The sequence below is a fragment of the Lissotriton helveticus genome, chromosome 6 (assembly GCF_964261635.1).
Source record: "Lissotriton helveticus chromosome 6, aLisHel1.1, whole genome shotgun sequence".
Classification (NCBI taxonomy): domain Eukaryota; kingdom Metazoa; phylum Chordata; class Amphibia; order Caudata; family Salamandridae; genus Lissotriton; species Lissotriton helveticus.
In genome coordinates this window covers 1,590,576,948-1,590,596,492 of record NC_136067.1, presented here as the reverse complement: position 1 = coordinate 1,590,596,492, position 19,545 = coordinate 1,590,576,948, and the positions used below count along the sequence as shown (strand labels likewise).

At 45.6% G+C, this 19,545-nt stretch overlaps 1 protein-coding gene across 2 annotated transcripts in view; it reads right to left on the bottom strand.

The window, feature by feature from the left end:
- Positions 1-19,545, bottom strand: part of MTHFD1L (methylenetetrahydrofolate dehydrogenase (NADP+ dependent) 1 like) — a 1,218,839-nt gene that overhangs the window by 337,193 nt on the left and 862,101 nt on the right. For both annotated transcript variants that reach the window (XM_078649387.1, XM_078649386.1), the window contains exon 21: positions 4,987-5,126. In XM_078649387.1, coding sequence (XP_078505513.1) covers positions 4,987-5,126 — 140 coding nt within the window. The remainder of the gene's footprint in view (positions 1-4,986; positions 5,127-19,545) is intronic.

Here is a 19,545-nt window from a genome sequence, read left to right as displayed (position 1 = left end):
TCTATGTTGTGTGCATAGGGTTTTTGTAAATACATGACCTGTGTGTTAGTAGTGTACTGACACATTCTTGAGTGGTTAGAGGGTCTTTTCCGCTCACCCAGTTGCACCACATCACGATTTTTGTCCTATACCCTTTTTTTGCCTCCAGTAATGGCAGAGCGCCCAGGTGCTACTCTGAGATACATAAAAACCCTTCATTTGTTTGGTAAATGTTGTGGTAATCTCGCTTTCTGCGTACTGTTAGAAAATTGCCAATGAGGCACCCTGTCAAACCCATATCTTCGCTCGGCGATGCATGCTTGCAGGGGGTCACAGATCATTGTTGCCTATTACCTGTCTATAAAGAGACAATTGGATGCATTTCTGACTCAATTTTCTTTTTTGAGCACTAGCATGTCATACGTCCTTCCATCAGCTCCTCTCACCATGGTCTCTCGTAGTGAGCATGAGCATGAGCATTTTAAAGGTGTGCTCAGTTTTCAGGTGTATGCTACTATGAGGGTGATGTACAGGTTACTTACCTTCGGTAACGATGTATCTGTAAGAGACATATGTTAGTTATAGATTCCTTAACTTAGAATTACCCCCAGTCAGATTGGATAAGGAGAATTTCTTTCTTAGCAGTACCCCTGCGTGTTGGTAGGTGGTGTCGGTCGACTCCTTGTCCATCGCTGGCATCGTGGTCGCTGAATTGATGTCGGGGTGCCTACAGATGCTGCCTCTGCGCGCTGACGTCAGTTCTGACACTACTTTCCATGCCAGAAGTGCAGAGCCACTGACCACTGGTGCACCACAGCTAGGGCCATGATATGGAGGCCCAATCCCTAAAAATCAGTTTGCATAGTGGGAAGGATGGGTGGGGCGGTAAGGAATCTATAACTAACCTCTGTCTCTGTCTCCGAAGGTAGGTAACTTGTTCATCTGAAAGTGACAGTTAGTTATAGATTCCTTACCTTAGAATAGATACCCCAGCAATACCATCCCCGGAGGAGTGCTGCGAACTAAGTTCCCACAGAAAGTCCTGGAGGACAGAACGGGCAAAAAAACGGGTCTCTTTGGTCTTGGCTCTCATGGCAGTAATGTCTGGTGAATGTATGCAAACAGGCCCACGTGGACACCTGGCAGATGTTATGAAGTGTGACTCCATGTGCCAATGAAGTAGCCCTAGTGGAATGAGCACGCAGCCCCACCGGAGGTTCCTTTTTTGCTACAGCGTAACTGACTTTAATACAAAGGACAACCCATCAATAGATGGTACGCTTTAGACAGCCTTTCTTGGCACCCACATAGCCAATGAAGAGTTGATCATCCACCTGGAAATCTTTTGTGCGGTCAAGGTAGAAGGACAGCGCACATTTAGGGTTCAGACCGTGGAGGCTCCCCTCCTCCTTTGAAGGGTACAGAGGTAGGAAAAAGGTGGGCAAAGTGATAGTCTGTCCTAAGTGAAAAGGTGTAAACACTTTAGGGAGGAACGAGGGTCTCATCCAAAGTACCACTTCGTCCAGATGCACAGAAAATAAATGAGGCTTTGAAGATAGAGCTTGAAGCTCACTCATCTTACGAGAAGAGGTGATGGCAACAAGGAAAGCAGCTTTTTGAGTGAGGCGCCTGAGAGGACAATTGTGAAGAGGCTCGAAGGGAGCACACATAAGAGAAGGTAAAAAAAGATTCAAGTGCCACTGGGGCATTATGAAAGGAGATGAAGGATAGAGATGAATAATGCCCTTAAAGAATCTATTTACAATAGGGGACTTAATTAACAAGGGCTGATCTGTAAGCCGAAGGAAAGTAGAAATAGCTATAAGATAGCCTGTTAGAGTGCCCAGAACAGAGCCTTGCTGGGCCACAGAAAGAATGAACAAGAGAACTTCGGAAAAAGGGGCAGAAAGGGGATACACAGCCTTTGCTGTGCACCATGCCACAAACGTATTCCATTGACAGGCGTATTCTGTTTTAGTGGGGCAATGCCTGGCAACCAAGATGAAGTTCCAGTCTTCGGGCAGAGGGCCAAAAGCTGTCAACTGTCACGGCTCAATCTCTACGCAAGGAGGTGAAGACTGGAGAGGTTCAGGTGGAGGACTATCCCCTGATGCTGCGACAGAAGGTCCTGCCGAAAGGGTAGTCTGATCGCAGAATCTATGTCCATGCTCAGGCGCTCGGGATACCAGACTCTTCGTGCCTAGTCCGAACCACAAGTAAGAATTGGGCCCGGTCGCACTTTATCTTCTTCAGCACTCAGGGAAGAAGTGGTACAGGCAGAAAGGCATACAGGAGGCCACAGTTCCACTTGCGACGAAAAGCATCGCAGAGTGAGTACCGCCGTGGAAACTCTAATGCGCACAACTGCTGACACTGCGAGTTCTCTTTGGTGGCGAACAGATCTAACCAAGACTTTCCCCACTGCTGAAGGAGACCTTGCACTACCTCTGCGTCAAGAAACCACTTGTGATCCACCAGGCACCAACCGCTGAGTTAGTCTGCCTTGGCGTTCAGTGAACCTGCCAGGTGTTGAACCACTAGGCACATGCCCTGATGTTCTTTAGGATGTGCCAGAACAAGTTAGAGTAATCACTTTTTTCAAGGACAAAATTCCCAAGTTATAGTTTCATTTTTTTATTTTTGGATGCTTGATTCTTCACAATTTGATTCATGCGACACATAGGCGGATCAATAGATCCCCGTAACAAGAAAGGACATTTAACAGCCAACACGTGTTTCACCCCCTCACAATGGCCTTCCGGCATGGGGCTTCCTCAGGGCGTGATACATATTGAGGTCTATGCATGTTGTTAAATCCGGTTTCTGAATTCCGTAATTGTAACGTGATTAGAACGCCCGAGGACCTCAAAGACTTGGAGTGTGACGAGGTTTGGTGGCTCTGCGAGCAGTCTCGAGACCTTCCTCTCAAACGAGACCGGGAATGAGAACGCTGTGGAGTCGACCGCTGGGCCTCAAATAACTTTCGGGACCACTCCAGCAAAGACTTTGGATTCTTGGCCTGGCAGTCGAAGCAAGACTTCGACTTGTGGTCGCGCTCCGAACACCAAAGGCACACAAGGTGTAGCTCCGTTACAGACATCATCTTGTGACAGGAGATGCAAGGCTTGAACCCAGTCCAGCGTTGGGACATCCCTCGTGCACCAGGAATCGACAGACAAAAAAAAAAAAAAGTTGACAAAACGTTGAAAAAGGTTAGTCAAAAAGTGACTAGGAGTAGCTCTCTCTGGATCTGCGCAAGGCTGCCGCGGAAAAAGAAACTCGCGTCAGCACTCAGGGGAGGTGTTTATGTAGGCGCCGCAATGTCATCCCGGCAAAGGAGTTGACCGACGCCACCTACTGACGCACAGGGGTACTGCTAAGAAAAAATTCTCTGGATGCAGTCTGACGCCTGGGGGTAATTCTAAGGTAAGGAATCTATAACTAACTGTCTTTTTCAGATTCATGATGCAACCATGCACTGGCACAGCAGTGCCAGGGAATAAATAAAGCACAGAAAATATAAATTTTGACTACACAAGGTCAGACGGAGAAGCAGTACCATGAAAGAGAACATTGTGTCTCAGGGTATCAAATAAGTCTTTACAGGCTGCCTTTACTGGCTGTCAAATTCAGTTTTGAACAACTGCAGACCTTCGGTCAAGATTAAGAGATAACGAATAAAAAACTGTTGAAAGAAATATGAATACCTATGTGGGAAAGTTTTAAAGATGACTTTATGGCATCAGTAAACACAAAAAATGATGACTGGAAGGAGTGAAATCTCAGCCCCAAGTAATTACTATAAGCTTCACTCCAGTTCACTGTTTTAGCTCACCTGTGCAGCGAGACAGGGACCAACCCAAATTAGTCATGACCATGCTGCAAATGAGACTGTCCAGCCCTTGCTGTCAAGCCCTCTCCACTCTGAATTTGAACAAGATCAACTTCACACGGATTTCAGCTGTGTTGCACCCCATCAGCGAGTCCAATAAAGTCTTGGGTTTTCTGTATAAAGACTTAAGAACTTGAATGCGGATACATCCCTGCCACTAAGACAAACCCAGAATGTGAGGAATGGATTGCTTGAATTAAACTTAGACACTGAAAATTACTCAGGACACAATCCAGCCCATTGTTTTTAGCCACTCTGTGCAGTTGCAGACAGGGTCCACTGAAAACCAAATCACTTTTCACCGGTCCCAAAAGTGGCAAGACCATCAGAGAAGTCTTGCAGCTCACTGTATCAGACTAAAGCTGCACCCCGCTAGTGATGCTCATCCAGTCCAAAATATGTCTGGGGCTGCTTGTGGTCTGCTGCAGTGGGGATATGGCCTGGTATGTTGTACTGAAATATCCCTTTTTGAGTATGCAAAGGCGGACTTGCATATGGTTTGTCCCTGCCAATAGTGGCTCAGCCAATAAAAAAAATACCCACAATGCGGCATTGGGGCTGAAATCAAATCTAGCATTTCACACCCAACTATTTATTCTTGCCCATATCATTGAGGCACTATGTTCAAGTCCTGTGCTTGCATTAAAAAAGTCAATGCACCTCAAGTGAACCAAATAAATGATACTTTTAGATCGCAATGTCTTTAGAAGGAAGACCTAGACTGGAACATGATGTCCACATTACATAGAATCTTCTGGAGATCACAGTGCATCATGCTGCTCCTGAATTGTTCCAGCACTTTCCAAAAATGTACTGTGGTCTTGGAGGTTTCAGGGTCAGGGGGTCAATTTGACAATCAGTTAACATAAAGGGATTTAAGCCTGCAACCTTCACGTTACTGAGAAATCAGTAGACCAATTTAGCATCTAGAAGAACATCCATGTGCAAAATATATGCTGAATCAAATACACTCTTTACATGTTTTAACACATTCAAATGTACTTGACACAAAATGCATAATCCACTGCCTTTCCAACTCCCAGTCCAACATGATAATTTAGCTCTAAACGTACATCAATGCATGGCATACATTAGAGTGAGAAAAGAGTACATACATTTGGTCCACCGCCGTGCATCTTCAAAGCTCGAACTGTTGCAACAAGTACAACTACATTGGGGACTAATCCAGACGATCTGCATTTGATGTTGAAGAATTTCTCCATTCCGATGTCTGCACCAAATCCAGCTTCAGTGACTAAAAGAAAAAAGAAAAGAAAAAGATAAATCAGTGTGGTCATGTTGGCCAACATTTTAAACGGAAAACAACTTCCTGTTCTTATTTGTCACACAATTAGGAAAATGCACAAGTAACCTGGGTAAATGAACAGAGGTGAGGCTGCAAGTGTCAGGGAACAAGGTGAGCACATTTCTAACCATCATAATTATTAATGCAGACTATGTAGTAAATTAAAAGGCTTCATCCAAGAGAATACAGAAGGCCTTCTCTGAAAGGAGCTGTTGTGAAGAAAGAAAAACCTCCTTTTAGAGAAAAGGTGAAAATGAAGGGACTTTAGATGTGAACCTAAAAACATAACATAAAAATAATTTTACAACACGCATAATAATATTGCATTCTGTCTCCAATACCTCAGCTCAACAAGAACATCATCTAAGCACATAGGAAGTCACAAGAGCTTGAGTTGGCCAACTTATTAAAACTGCCAACTCTTAAAACTTCAAAGGTTACAGAAATAATGCAGACAGTGCTGTGGCAAAATCCAAGGGGGATATCAAAGTGGTTGACCAAAGACATTTTATCATGTATTGAAACTCTTACATCACAGTGTAACATTTTTATTGTGTCTAGTACACTGGGTACTTATGTGAAAAACCAATACATCGAAATTCTAAATCTTTGGGGATGCATAAAATATACCCATGCAAGGCTAATGTTTTTGCATGGAAAGTACTATGTCCACATACACTTGTGGAATATTTTCCATTCACAGAACCTTCACATTGAGGAAGCTGTTTGTATAGGGGTAATGACATTTGTAAAACTTTATTTAATGTGCCAATGTGAAGCCCACCCTTTCGAGACATGCCCTTGTAAAACCAATGACCCACGATGTTTTAATGATTTTTACAACCTATGAAAAGGAATATGAAAAAATAAGTTATTGAAAGTTATAAGATTCTTGGCTATGCAACTTCTATATGAATATCATGCCTTTTGTGATAGTCTATGAAGAACATAAAACGTTTTAACGTTGACAAAAGGTTTCCACATACCACATACTCATACCAAATCAACCATTTTCTGCATGGTCACCCCATATTTTTTGCCATTTTGGGACTCTAATTCTGTTGGGTTTAGGACTAGGTGTATCTTACCACTCTAGAACAGTAAAAAAGTACCTGTGTGCCCTTTCTAAAACAAAAACAACAGTTGATGGACAGAATGCAGAACAATGTCATACTTTCACTCCAGTACAGAGATCTGGGCCGAAATCCATCGTTTTTTTGCTCACCATGCCATTCCAGTTTGAACCTAGCCATATGCAAATCAGTCTTGACCCTGTGCCCCATGGGAACAGTCCAGCCCGAACTGCCAAGCCAGGTCCTCCCTGGACTGGAAACAAGCATCCTAGGACCGGTTTCGGGCTTTCCGCCCGCAGCAGCCAGGATAGCTTGATTCCAGTGGCATGGAGAGCACGGGACTCACATCTGAGCATACCCGTCCCACTCGGGGTGACAAATGCAAAAACAACAGTTGATGGACAGAATGCAGAACAATGTCATACATTCACCCCAGTACAGAGATCTGGGCCTCAATCCATCAATTTTTTGCTCACCATGCCAGTCCAGTTTGAACCCAGCCATATGCAAATCAGCCTTGACCTTGTGCCCCATGGGAACAGTCCAGCCCGAACTGCCAAGCCAGGTCCTCCCTGGACTGGAAACAAGCATCCTAGGACCGGTTTCGGGCTTTTAGCCCTCATCAGCCAGGATAGCTCGATTCCAGTGCCCTTTCTAAAACATGCTGGACTTTAAAACTCCTCATTTGGCCTACTTAACTCCTCTACAAGTCCACACTAAATGGTGCCTAAAAGGCACCTATGGCGAGGAAATGTCATACATGCTATTATGTCCGCTATAGTATATAATTACACCACCCACATCTGTGAAAAAACACATTTCTGCCAGGACTACCACTTTACTCTGACTAGACTGCGAACATTTGCCATGTAGAACCATCTATTTTATATATTCGTACGTTACCTTTAAAGTGTGCATTGTAAGCTAAAAGGGCAAGGTGCTAATGTATAAAAATAGGGCAAGCTACATATTGGGGTTAGTGTGCCCTCACAATTCAAAACAAGCCAAAAGCTATTTCACTCTATAAATCTGGCTACACTTTTCTATAATAGGCATAAGTGGGAATACAATTGTTATCTTCCACCTCGGCTTAGAAAAAGACAAAAAGAATGCTTCCAAATTATTTCCTGTTTAACTTTAAAAGATGATATTATATTTTTTTTATAAATTATACAGAAAAGTAACCTCGTAAAAATGTCCTCTTGACTGCTTGGGTCAAAAGTGATATAAAACCAGTTCTGCCAATCATCATAGCTCTAGTGCTGGAATACACAGCCTTGGCTGAGAGAGTTGATGGCAATGACTCAGAGGAATACGACGTGCCCCTGGGCCCAGGATAGACCAATTGGTATTAACTGCTGACCACTTACCAGGCATTAGGTATCTAGTAGTGGACAGGAACAGTTGGAAAAACAAAAGGCAGCTTTATCACTATTTCTTTTGACTCAACATAAGTAGCTCTTATACAAAAAGTCGGATACCACTGGCATAGAGCATAGGGCAAGTGGTCATCCCACTTCATCAATTGACTAACTTTACTTGAGTGATCGCTTTTCGCTCTTTGACATGGAGCACATCCTTATACAGAGTTGTTCGCTTCAGTTCCAGGGACTATTATGGCAATGTGTACTTTTCCAGACCCAAACATATTTTTGCTTTTGGAAATTTGTAAATATTGGTGAGGGCCTTGCAACTTTCCCATCAAAGTTTTACAAAACCCATTTCAAAACAGTACTGACAAAGCCAAAATGCTGTTATTGCTCTGAATCTCACCGAATCAGAGCCCAAATGCAGGTGAGCACAGACTTATTTTTTACGCTGGGAGGCTAGTTGAGGGTAGGCTAAATTTGGAGCCCATTGGTTTTGTTGCATATATAGTTGTGTTTACGTGTAGGGGAGGTCCATGAATAGGGATATTCCTAGTTTATTAGTAATAGTCTACTGAGCTAGCATTGGGGTGATTGTTTATATTTGGGGACATTCCAGTGCTTTCATGTGAAAAGCAGATACAAACAAATATAATCCTGACATCCACTCAGTGTTAGTGCATCACTTTTACTGATGAGCACCGGCACCATCTGCACCAATGCAAATTGTTTAAACCTACTAGGGATATAACAATATATATATATATATATACTTCTGAAGCAAATGGTCTCCATTAGGAAATGTATGTGTTGCATACAGGTTCACACATGTGGATTTAACTTGGTTAGGAGTGAGACACGCAGACCCTGGTCTCTAATCCATCATACCCTGGTTCCGTCATAGGGCACAAAAGGCTTGTCCTGTGTTATATAACTGCATGATGTATGGCCACATTAAGACCAGCTATTGCCACAATTGGTCTCCAATTGGAGCAGCAGGATATTCTGACACTATTTGTCTGAAGCCTGCTGATGCCCTCTACCCCTTCGCAGTAAACGTAGCTCAGAAACAGCAACCTCAATAACTGCTCATGGATTAGGCATCACAAGTTTGCCATCTTGACAGGGTGTGAAGTAATGCACCTTAGGGGCTTGTCCTTAAGGTATTCCAAACAATGTATTAGGGGCCTGTACCAGCTGATCTGCCCTCCTCTAAATCTGTGGCAGCGATGCAGGCTTTGCTTTACTAGGCAATCTCTCTCCTGTAGCCCCATCTCTTTCTGTAAATAAGCTACAATTTTGCCTATAGCTTTGTATGTATGCTTCTGTTCCCTGGAATATTTGCTGAGATTTTTAGCATATCTTCTGCATCCATGAAGATGACAACCACACCATACTGCAGATGACCATTCCAGTGTCTATGTTCAAAATCAGCTTACAGGCAAAGAAACAGATTGAGGACAAGATGGCTGAAATTAAATATAGCAAAGAGAGCAATGCTGGTTATTTTATTACAACCAACGTTTATGGCCATTTGATAGCCCTTTAAAACAACGTGAGAAGACCTGGGGTTTTACACAGAATGTCTACTCTCATTGTTCCTACAGATTAGTCATCCACATGTGTATGTATCCTCGAAAAGTGTGTGAAACATTCTCCTATTCTCTATACTTGCAAACTGAGTCAACAGGTAAACACATAGATTTTCTCATCTATACTGTTATGACAACAATCTATATTCAACCTCAGTTTACCTTGACTGTATTACACTGGATGCAGATTGCCACTTGAATACACTAAGCGCTTACGCAAGGTGAGCATTCTGCTCATTCTTTCTAGGGTTCATCGTTCTAACAGCACATTTCTCACAATCGGCTTTGTGAAACTGCTGCTCAATCGAATGGAAACTTGCCATTCCCTCAAGTGTCTAAGGTACCAAAAGAAAGCAGCGATTTGCAAATCTATCTCCTTCTTCACTGTTAAGGAGTTTCAGATCACTTGAATTTCAATAGGTACTTATGACCCACTTCGTCATCTGTGTTGCTAGAGAACCTGTATAAGATGCATTTCACATGAAAACACAATGTCAACACTGTAGCAGACATTTGCCACAAAGTAGCAAAACATCTCACATGGCAAGCTGCAAGAAACAATATATTACATGTCACAAAACACACACACCAGGCCTGAATCAAACTGCATTTTGTAGTACTACAATAGTACTACAATAACACTCCTAATGTACTGCAAAAGGCAATTCATAAATCTCCAACTAGAAACCTCCACTCCCTTCTATTTTTTCTGTACAGAGGTCGATGCCATAATGGCAGAGATCTCCGCCACAGTGGCAGAGATCTCCGTAGACGTGAGTATACTACTTTGTAGCAAAATGTGGGATGGACAGGAGGAGCTATGAAAAATGGTAAGTAATTACACAAAAATTAGTGGAATTAACACCTTCAGCACGGCGCGAATTTTCGCGCTGTGCTGAAGGGTCTAAAAAACGGGCGGGGCCGTGACAACGGTTCCGTCATAAGCACAGCCCAACCGACGCTCATGACGGAACCGTTCCGTCACAAGCATCGAAGGGGTTAAGGTAAATTTAGGGAGGGGTCGGGAGACCAATGCAATTGAAAACATACACTACAATACACTGCTAATGCTACTAAAGCCACTAAAGTATAAAACAGCCTTTTGATATACTCCAGCTCAGGCAAATATCAAACAGCCAACCACTAGTATTGCAAAATACTCTTTTAGAATTAAAATAACACACCAAATGAACTATTGTTAAATTAAGTTAGCTTGACATTTAAATTATATATATATTTTTAGTGATAACAAATAGTGTATAAATATTGATTTTTCTTTTTCTTGAATTTAATGAACTTAATTAAAAAAATAAATGTTATTTGTTTTAAAAAGTTTAAACATATTTAAATTAATTAAAAACATAACCAATTTTAATAAAAAAGAATGAAAACCGCTAGGGAGGGTAAGTAATTGGTTTTGAAATTATGGTTTAAAAATGAATTTATGAATTAAAAAATTTGAATTATTTAATACATATTTAACAAGTGAGTGAGAGAGAGAACTCTGTTTAATTAGACCATAGTCTTTAAACTTCACGGATCTTATAAATACATAAAACACTTCAAAACAAAACATCAAAATAAGAAAGATCATCAGCATTTAAAATCGCACAGTAACCTTGCTGCTAGCTTGCTTGATACATATATATTAAAACCGTGTCCATCATCACCCCTAGCAGCCGCTACATTTTACATTTTATATACTCAAATAAATTAAAACAGTATAAAACATGATTAAACAATTATACCAATAGACCCTAAGTTTAAAAGGGTACTTTACCCCCATTGTTCCTCCTTAGCAGCAGTAATTTAAAACCATTTGGACTTTAACTATCTTTAGACTTGAGTATCTATATACCGAGTAAAGGGTTTAAGGCTAACTAAATCTATGTCCTTACTTAATTTTTTCCCTTGCGAAACGGATTACACCTTTCATATAATTTCCTAGTGCAATAGCAATATCCAGACATGTCATTTCAGTCAATAGTTTCATGGCTTGAGCTCGTGACCTTATTCCGTATTTTACGAATATAGGTCGTAAAAACAATTTTCTCAAATCTAAAACCATAAGGCAATCTAACAATATTGGAAAATATTTCTGACTTTGTCCCAAGCCCACATTTGCATGTTCTATCGGGATATAGCATTTCGTTTTTAACTTTCCCTCCATTAACTATGGGCTAGTACCAATTCGTATCTTCAGGATTTCGCATCTAAGCCCATGGTTTGGCAGAGTTTCTAAGTATGGATACCAAGCTACGTCCTCCCACGATTTTATCGTGCACTGGACCGATTTTTTCTTTCTCAAGTATTGTAGGTCCTGGTTCCTTGATTGCTCCACGCCTTGGGATCTAAGTAAACTCTTAGTAAAAACTATATCCAGGGGATTCTGGTCTGATCTCACCTTCAGACTCCCAGTTATAGCCTTAATTTTCCTTCTAGCATATTTAACACACAATAATGAATTACGTTATCAGTTGCAAGGTAATATTTTGAATAATTTTACACATTTTATTTCTGCGGAGTTTATATAGCGCCTACTTGACCCTAAGGTATCAGACCTCTTTACATGAGCACCAGTTGCGCTACACAAGGACACATACATTTTTTTGTTACGCCGGGGAGATTAGGTGATTTGCCCAGAATCACAGGATGTTGAGCGTCCTTGCTGGGACTCGAACTCGGTTCTCCAGATTCGAAGTCTACCTCCTCTCCCATTAATAAAATATTTCAAATAAATATTTCCCTATACTTTCGCATAGGGAGATCTTTAACCGGTGAGAAGTTACTAGTAAAACAAGTTACTTTTGATAACGCTTTCTATGGTAGACTATCTAGCCGCAGATTCCTTACCATAGAATATTTCCCAGGCGTCAAACTGGACCCAGAAAGTCTTCAGCAGTAATGCGGGCATTCTGGTAGGTGATGCTGAATGGACAGGGCAGGGACTCTGCAAGCTAACTCAGTGGTTGCATTGTTGGCTCTAGAAGAATGAGCCCACAAAGCCCCAGGAAGTTGCTTCTTGGCCAGTGTGTATCAGATCTTAATGCGCAGTACAACCCATCTGGAGATAGTCTGCTTCTGCACAGCTTTCCCTTTCCTTTCACAGTTGGACCCCATAAATAGCTAATCAGTCGATTTTGATTTTCTTCAGAACTCGAGGGAGAAGAGTATTCCAGTCCTGTTGGAAAACATCTCCAAACAAGAGCAGCTTTGGAAATTCCAGAGTGCAGAAGTGCTGACACTGCGCATTCCTTAAAGGAAAATGGGATGCATTTAAAAAAGAACAATGAAAAGTTTCGGTTTCATATTTTTAGAGAAGGCAGAGGTCCGTGGGACCACTGCCTACTCTTAAAAAATATTTTCGCATCCATTCACAAAGGGGAAGGGGTCGAAAAACAATGGTACATACCATTCTGACTTGTTATTAGGAAGGAATGCCCTTGGCACGCCCCTTGCTGATAGCGACTCGTGACTTTGCATTTGTACATACCACCACCCTTTTTTGCGGTTGCAAACGGTCGCACATCTGACCCGAACTTTCTTCACGTACACATTGCCATCTTCATGCATAGAAAGATACATTTCCATTTTAACAAATTACAGTTTTATATTCTCTCATGAACACAAGTGCAGTGCAAACACCTGTTAATGTTTGAAAGAAATAACACAAAATATTATAAGGTAAACAAAAATGAATACAGCAATTTTGGAGGTATGCCCACCCTAAATGAAGATTTCTAAGGCTCTCAAAGAAAACATATAATTGGTTCAGAGGCCTAAGTGGCTTGACAATACTTTAAAATTAAACCATAATTTTCCATTCATCTTTCAGCATGATCCTTCTTAAGGACTGTCCCCATATATTCTAGTTGAGGAAACAAATACTTCTGAAGGTCTACGAATTATTCGATTGGTGTATGGCAAAGAAAGTTAATTTGCATTTCCGACTCTGTAAGAATTGCTTTTATATTCAGCAAGCAGTTGTCCACATAAAAATAACTTCTGAACCACTCCCTCCTTATTGAGCCCTCCAAGTAATTGCCCCGGATTGATATTACAAGAAGCTCCATAGCAACAGGAGTAGGAACCAGGTGCCCTACACAGTTTCACCAACACAACATGACTGGGGAAAGGTTACAATTGTTCTTACTCAGTTTTGGCAAGAGTATGTTGGACCTTAATCGTGGAAATATATTTTGGTGATATTCAAATGATCCTTGTACTAGTCAAAGAAAGACTCTGGTCAAACTCTGTCTCTATGACTAGACCATTTGCAACAGTCGGTTGTTTGATTGTTTCAGCTAATATGTCATCTACTCCTTTAACTCATGCTGTTCTAATTGTCTGCATACTGTAACCACCCCAATTGCCTAGCGAATCTCTTTGTTTTTATTTATGCTTTTAGTTGAACCTAAGAGTCTCACATATGTAGAGCTATTTTATGTTCACCTTATGTAAAGTGCTCTGATACCTTCCGGTCTAGCTAGCGCTATGTACGAGTTACTTACCTTTGGTAACGATGTATCTGGTAGAGACGCTTCTAGCCGCAGATTCCTTAACGTAGAATTATCCCCAGGCGTGAGACTGGATCCGGAAAACCTTTCTGCCACAGCATCCCTGCGCGCCGGGGGGACGGCACCACGTGACTCTGCCCTAACGTTGTCCGCGTTCATGATGTCAGCGAGGATACGTAAGTCCCACCCCGGAGCGCCTCATCAGTTTTCTTCTGAGAACTTTTCCACGCCACAACGAGGAGCCATCACAAACAAAACTGTGAGAATACTGGAACAGTGTGCGAAAACCCAACTATACAGAAGGGAAAGAAATGAAAGGTGAGAAACAGCACCATCCAGAATAGTGCCAGGCACTAAGGCACCAAGTCATGAAATGAAAGAAGAGAGTGCAGCTACTGCAAGCAAGCCTGCAACTCACTTAACAGCCTCCCTGGCGGCAGAAAGCATGTGAAAAAGGGCACAGCAGACGAAGAAGTCTGCAACCACCGCCCGGAGCCAAGAAGGGGTCCAAGGCCAGAATGGAAGAGCAATGACAAGTCATCCCCCAACAACACCAGCAGGGGGATCCCCTAAAAGAACCAAGGGTCGAGACCCAGCCAGGGGACCTCAACCACAAGGACTGTAAGAGTCAGAAGTGCAAGCAACACAAGGAAGAGGGCACAAACAAACCCTACATTGGAGACCAAATGCATGGGCACCGACGCACCCAGGCATTCGTCACCCAATTGCCAGAAAGAAGGAATGTAGCAACAACAACAACAACTATTAGGCGAGCATCTACCAGATACATCGTTACCAAAGGTAAGTAACTCGTACATCTGATAGAGACTACTAGCTGCAGATTCCTTAACGTAGAATAGATACCCTAGCCATGCCTAAAGTGGCGGAGAAGGTGGTCAATCATCAACTGGTGGCCCATTTGGAAGCTGCTTGTCTCCTTCACCCTTCACAGTCTGGTTTTCGGGCAGGCCATTCCACAGAAACTGCATTACTACGCTCTACGGAAACCCTTAGACAAGGGGCAGATGCGAGACACACTATGGCACTGATCATGCTTGATCTCAGCGCCGCGTTCGACACGGTGGCACACTACACCTTGCTACAGTGTCTGAACAAGGGTGGCGTCTCGGGTGCAGCCCTGAAATGGCTAAAAAATCTTCTAATTGGGCGCAGTTTCCTGGTCAGGCAGGGTGTACACTACTCCGAAGATATGAGATTGGAGCAGGGAGTCCCTCAGGGCTCTGCCCTCAGTCCCTCCCTGTTCAATTTATATATGTCTCCGTTGGCGGAGATTGTGCAGGGCTTCGGAGTAGATGTAGTCTCTTATGCTGATGACGCCCAGCTATTGATTTCCCTATCACAGGCACCTGGCGTGGCGGCTTCCAATTTCAGAGCCTGCATGCAGGAGCTTGCCTCCTGGATGGATAAGAACTGCCTGAAATTAAATGGAAACAAGACAGAGGTGCTTGTGGTGGGAGGTAACAACTCTAGCTGGACCTCGGAATGGTGGCCTCCGAGTTTGGGTCCTACCCCTACCCCTTGTACTGAGGCAAAAAACCTGGGATTTGGGTGGATCCTACCCTCTCGTATGAGGGTCACATTCGACGGGTTGTGGGGAAATACTTCGGCTTATTAACAAAACTACGAAAAACGCTGGATCTTCTCCCATTAGGGGCCAGGAAGACGTTGATACACGCATTAATCACATCTCGCCTGGACTATGGGAACGTACTTTATCTGGGAGCATCTGCAAAGGGCCTTGGGAGACTGCAAATTTCACAGAATGCCGCCGCTAGGCTGACTCTTATGCAGCCTAGGAGAGCGGCTTCAAAAAAGGGACTTGACTCGTTGCACTGGCTCCCAGTCAAGAAAAGAGTACTGTTTAAAATGTTTGTTATCTGCCACCAGATTGTCCATGACAAGGGCCCGGCTTATCTGAAAGATCTAGTGACTAAGTATGTTCCCAGTAGATGCCTCAGATCCAGTGGGATGGGGCAGCTGGAAATCCCAAAGATAAAGAAGGCTAAGATGGGTGGTCGCTCTTTCCGCTGTCTAGCTGCTCAGAACTGGAACAGACTCCCGACCCCCCTGAGGTTGGAATGTTCTGAAATTAAGTTCAGAAAGCTGTTGAAAACCCACCTGTTCTCAGGTTAGTCCACAGCACTTCTTGTTGTTCTGTAGTTGTTCTCTCACCTAGCGCGGTGACACGCCGAGATGGCGTAACCATGCGCTTTATAAAATGTATTATTGTTTATACCCAAAGGGGAGGAGGGTCTGCGAGAAGACCTATCCAGCTAAGACAAGCACAAGACCCCCAGCAGGGGACCAATCACGGGGACAGGGAAAAATAGCCCCGTCCACCGCAACAGGGGATTAGTCACAGGCCCTAAGCTGAAGAGAACTTCAGCATCGTGGAGGAACACCTGCCCCACAGGGATGTATTAGAACAATAAAAAAGGCAACCCAGCCTTTACCAAGAGGAAAAGCAAGGGTAATACGAAGGAGGAAAAAACACCTCGAGCCCAGTCAACATCCCAGGGACCTCCACCGGAAGCCCCAAGGTACCGACAACGCAGAGGAAGAAGAGCCACCTACAGACTCCAAGGAGAAGAGGCAGAAGCAAGGCAAGGCCCTCCACCGGGAAACATACCCAGTGACGAGGGCAGCCGAGCCCATCATAGCCTGAAGACAAGACAGAACGGCGCCTCAGCAATAAGGCAGGCGGAAGAATAAGAACGTAATCTCACAATAGCCCCGCAGGACAGAAGCAGGAGCGCCAGGGCTCATGCCAAGGCCTCCAGGCACAGAACAGACGAGCAGGCGGGGCAGTCAGCCGCTGACAATGCTACAAAACTAAACGCCCGGGACAATGTTGGGCTCAGAACAAGGGCAAGGCCAGGAAACCGTCCCGAACGACCCCTAAAGGGAACCGCCCCAGACAGAACCGATCCACAAAGCAGTGTGATCAGTTAGAAGAGGAGAAACACGTAGGACGGACCAGGCCATCAATACAGGAAACAGCAGGCAAAGGGCAAAGCACTGCGGGCACATCGACGTAGACGGCCAAGCCATGCCACAGTAAGGGCCAAAGACCGCACCATCGTAATACAGCCACACCAGGGAGGGCGACAAACCCGCAAGGAGTCCACACCCTCCCCGTGTAAGACCGGGCTACACAATAGGTACATGTACCCCAAATAGGGTAGGACACGTCCCAAGAAAGCATGGGAACCACTCTTCAGGAAAAAACAATTCCGCATCAGAGGACAAAATCATAGACCTGCGGCAGAAACCACAGAAGGCTTAGTAATCAGCCAGAAAGCACAGGCGTACCAACAAAGGGGCCTGGACCAGCAGCCAGCCGAAGAGCGGGGCCAACCAAGGACCCCGAGGGCACAGTAACCCTCACAGAAAGTGTAACAGCCACTCCAAAACCAAATACCAGGAGCAAGTGGGATAACGCCTCCCACCAAGACCTGGAGGATCAGCAAACCAACTTATGGAGGAGGACGAGGAGGAGGACGGAGCCCCGCAAGAAGACGCTGAATGGCGGAGCATGCATGAGTATTAAACAGCAGGATCCCGTAAAAAGGGAGTTCGACCAGACACACTCATATTTTCAGGAAAAGCAGCATAGCGTAGCCAACCATGGTGACGGAGAGCCACAGAAGTGGTCATAGCATGGCCAATAGCATCTGCAACATCCAAAGCCACACAAAGAATAAACGCGGCCAACTCTCTACCATCCAACACATGGCCCCGCAGATCAGCACGGGTACTCTCATGAGAGACATGAGAAAGAAGGGACACAGGCCATAAGTAGCCCTGGTCAACACACACAAAGTGTTAAGTGCCCTCAAGGCAGCACTGGAAGAAGCGAAGACATTACATCTCCATGAATCTAACCACCGGTCCTCCCGAGACAGAGGGAACAACACCACAGGCAAACACGGAAAGGCATTCCGCAGTAGAGCGCCTTGAGTAGAAGGGTGAAAAGAAATACAGACCAGGTCGTGCGGAGCAGGACGATGACGGTGCAGTAGTGCCTGAGGCACCGGATCGCCCGTGGCAAGGCGCCCCCAAGCCCCCATAAGAGAATTATGGAGTGGCGCTTCAAAAGGAAGGAACAACTCCCGTCCACCAGAGCCCTGGTGGAGAATCTCCAAGAGGTTGTCTGTAGGGAATGGAGTGACAGGTTCACCCATCCTCAGAATACCAGCAGCCGTGGAAATAGCCCAAACTAAGGCAACACTGGCCTCAGTAGGGCGTCGCGGAGGTGAAAGCAATTCCTCCGTGGGTGATGGTTGCAGACTGAGCCGCCCATCCCCAAGTCCAGGGGGAAGCGGCCAGCCCCGGCATAGAGCGGATCCACAGAAGAATGAGAGCCTGAGGGGAAGGTGGGGAGGCCTATGGTGAAGCCAGCCGCGAGCCACGGAAAGAAGGGTTCGAGGAGTTTGGCTGTGGGGATGGCGAAGAACCTTCCCTGGAAGATGCCTGTGAAAAGGCAACTACACGGCGCCCTGTCTCCGGGGAGGTACACACCAACAGATGACGGACCTCAAGAGACGAAGGGACCTCAGGAGACTAATTCAGAACCCGCCGCGACTCCGTGGAGTCCACCATCGGCGCCTGATCAGCATCGACCGGTGCCGGAATGGGCCTCCGTGGTGCCGGGCCGACTCCTGCCACCACGTGCTCTCCAGGAGAATAGGGCAAGGCCGACGCCGGACCGGCGAAGGCGCAGTGCCAAAAAGCCGCCGGCTTGGCCTCTGATGGGGCAGCCTCCCAAGCCGAGGGCCAAGAGGGACTCGAGAAGGCGCCCCAGACCCCGGCCTCCACCCCTGACTCCACCGGAGCTGGGGAGGAAGGCTCCCAGCGCCGAAACTGCACCGGCTCGACCTATGGTGAGGCAGCCGCCTGCTCAGAGGACCAAGGAGGGCTAGGGGGCAAGCCCGGAGTCCTGGCGATCAGCTGTGACGCCACAGGGAGCCCCGTAGGGATTTGCGGCGAGGCAGGGACACTAGGTGCAGAAGAGGGGAGCTCCGAAGGACCACAGCCTGACGACGCCACTCTCCTACGACCTGGAACTGAAACCTTCAGGGCCGGAGCCGCCGGCGACTCCGCGGTAGTCCCCATGCAAGACAAGGGATACGGGGACGTCTCAGGAGGTGGAGGAAGGGCCAAAGAAGCCTGCAGAGCCGCAGTGTAGACTGTCATTTCGGCCCTAGTCGCCTCCGTGCCGGGAAACGGCGGGCAGGGAGGTGACAGGCTGGGGGGCACGTCCTGGTGGGAGACGGCGCCCGCCGCGGAAGGAGGCCAGGGCCTCAGAGACAAACTGAAGGACCTACCAGCTGGTGAGCCACGCCCAAGGGACCACGGCGAAAGAATCTCGCAGACAAAACCGGCAACTCCTTACCTCCGAGGTAGGGGACGGACGCTGTACCGACAGCGACCTGGACAAGTGCGCCAACAGCAACTTCATCAGTGCTCCCGCCGTGATTTAGGCTTAAGGTGCTGGCAGGCGTCGCAACTCTCCGAGTCGTGGTGCTCACCCAGACACCACATTGAAATCGGGTGAGGATCCGTCGCCGACATGGGACTTGCACAAGAGGTACACGTCTTGAAGCCCGAAGGCACTCGCACACTGTTCCACTGAACGCCAAGCATGAAAAGGGATAGAAGGCTTCAAAACAGGCCAGGACACAATCCGTATCCGGGTCGCACGCGGTAAAGAGAAAAAACTGACGTAGGCGCGACGGGGTGGGCCTTATGTATCCTCGCTGACGTCACAAACGCGGACGTGAGGGCGGAGTCACGCG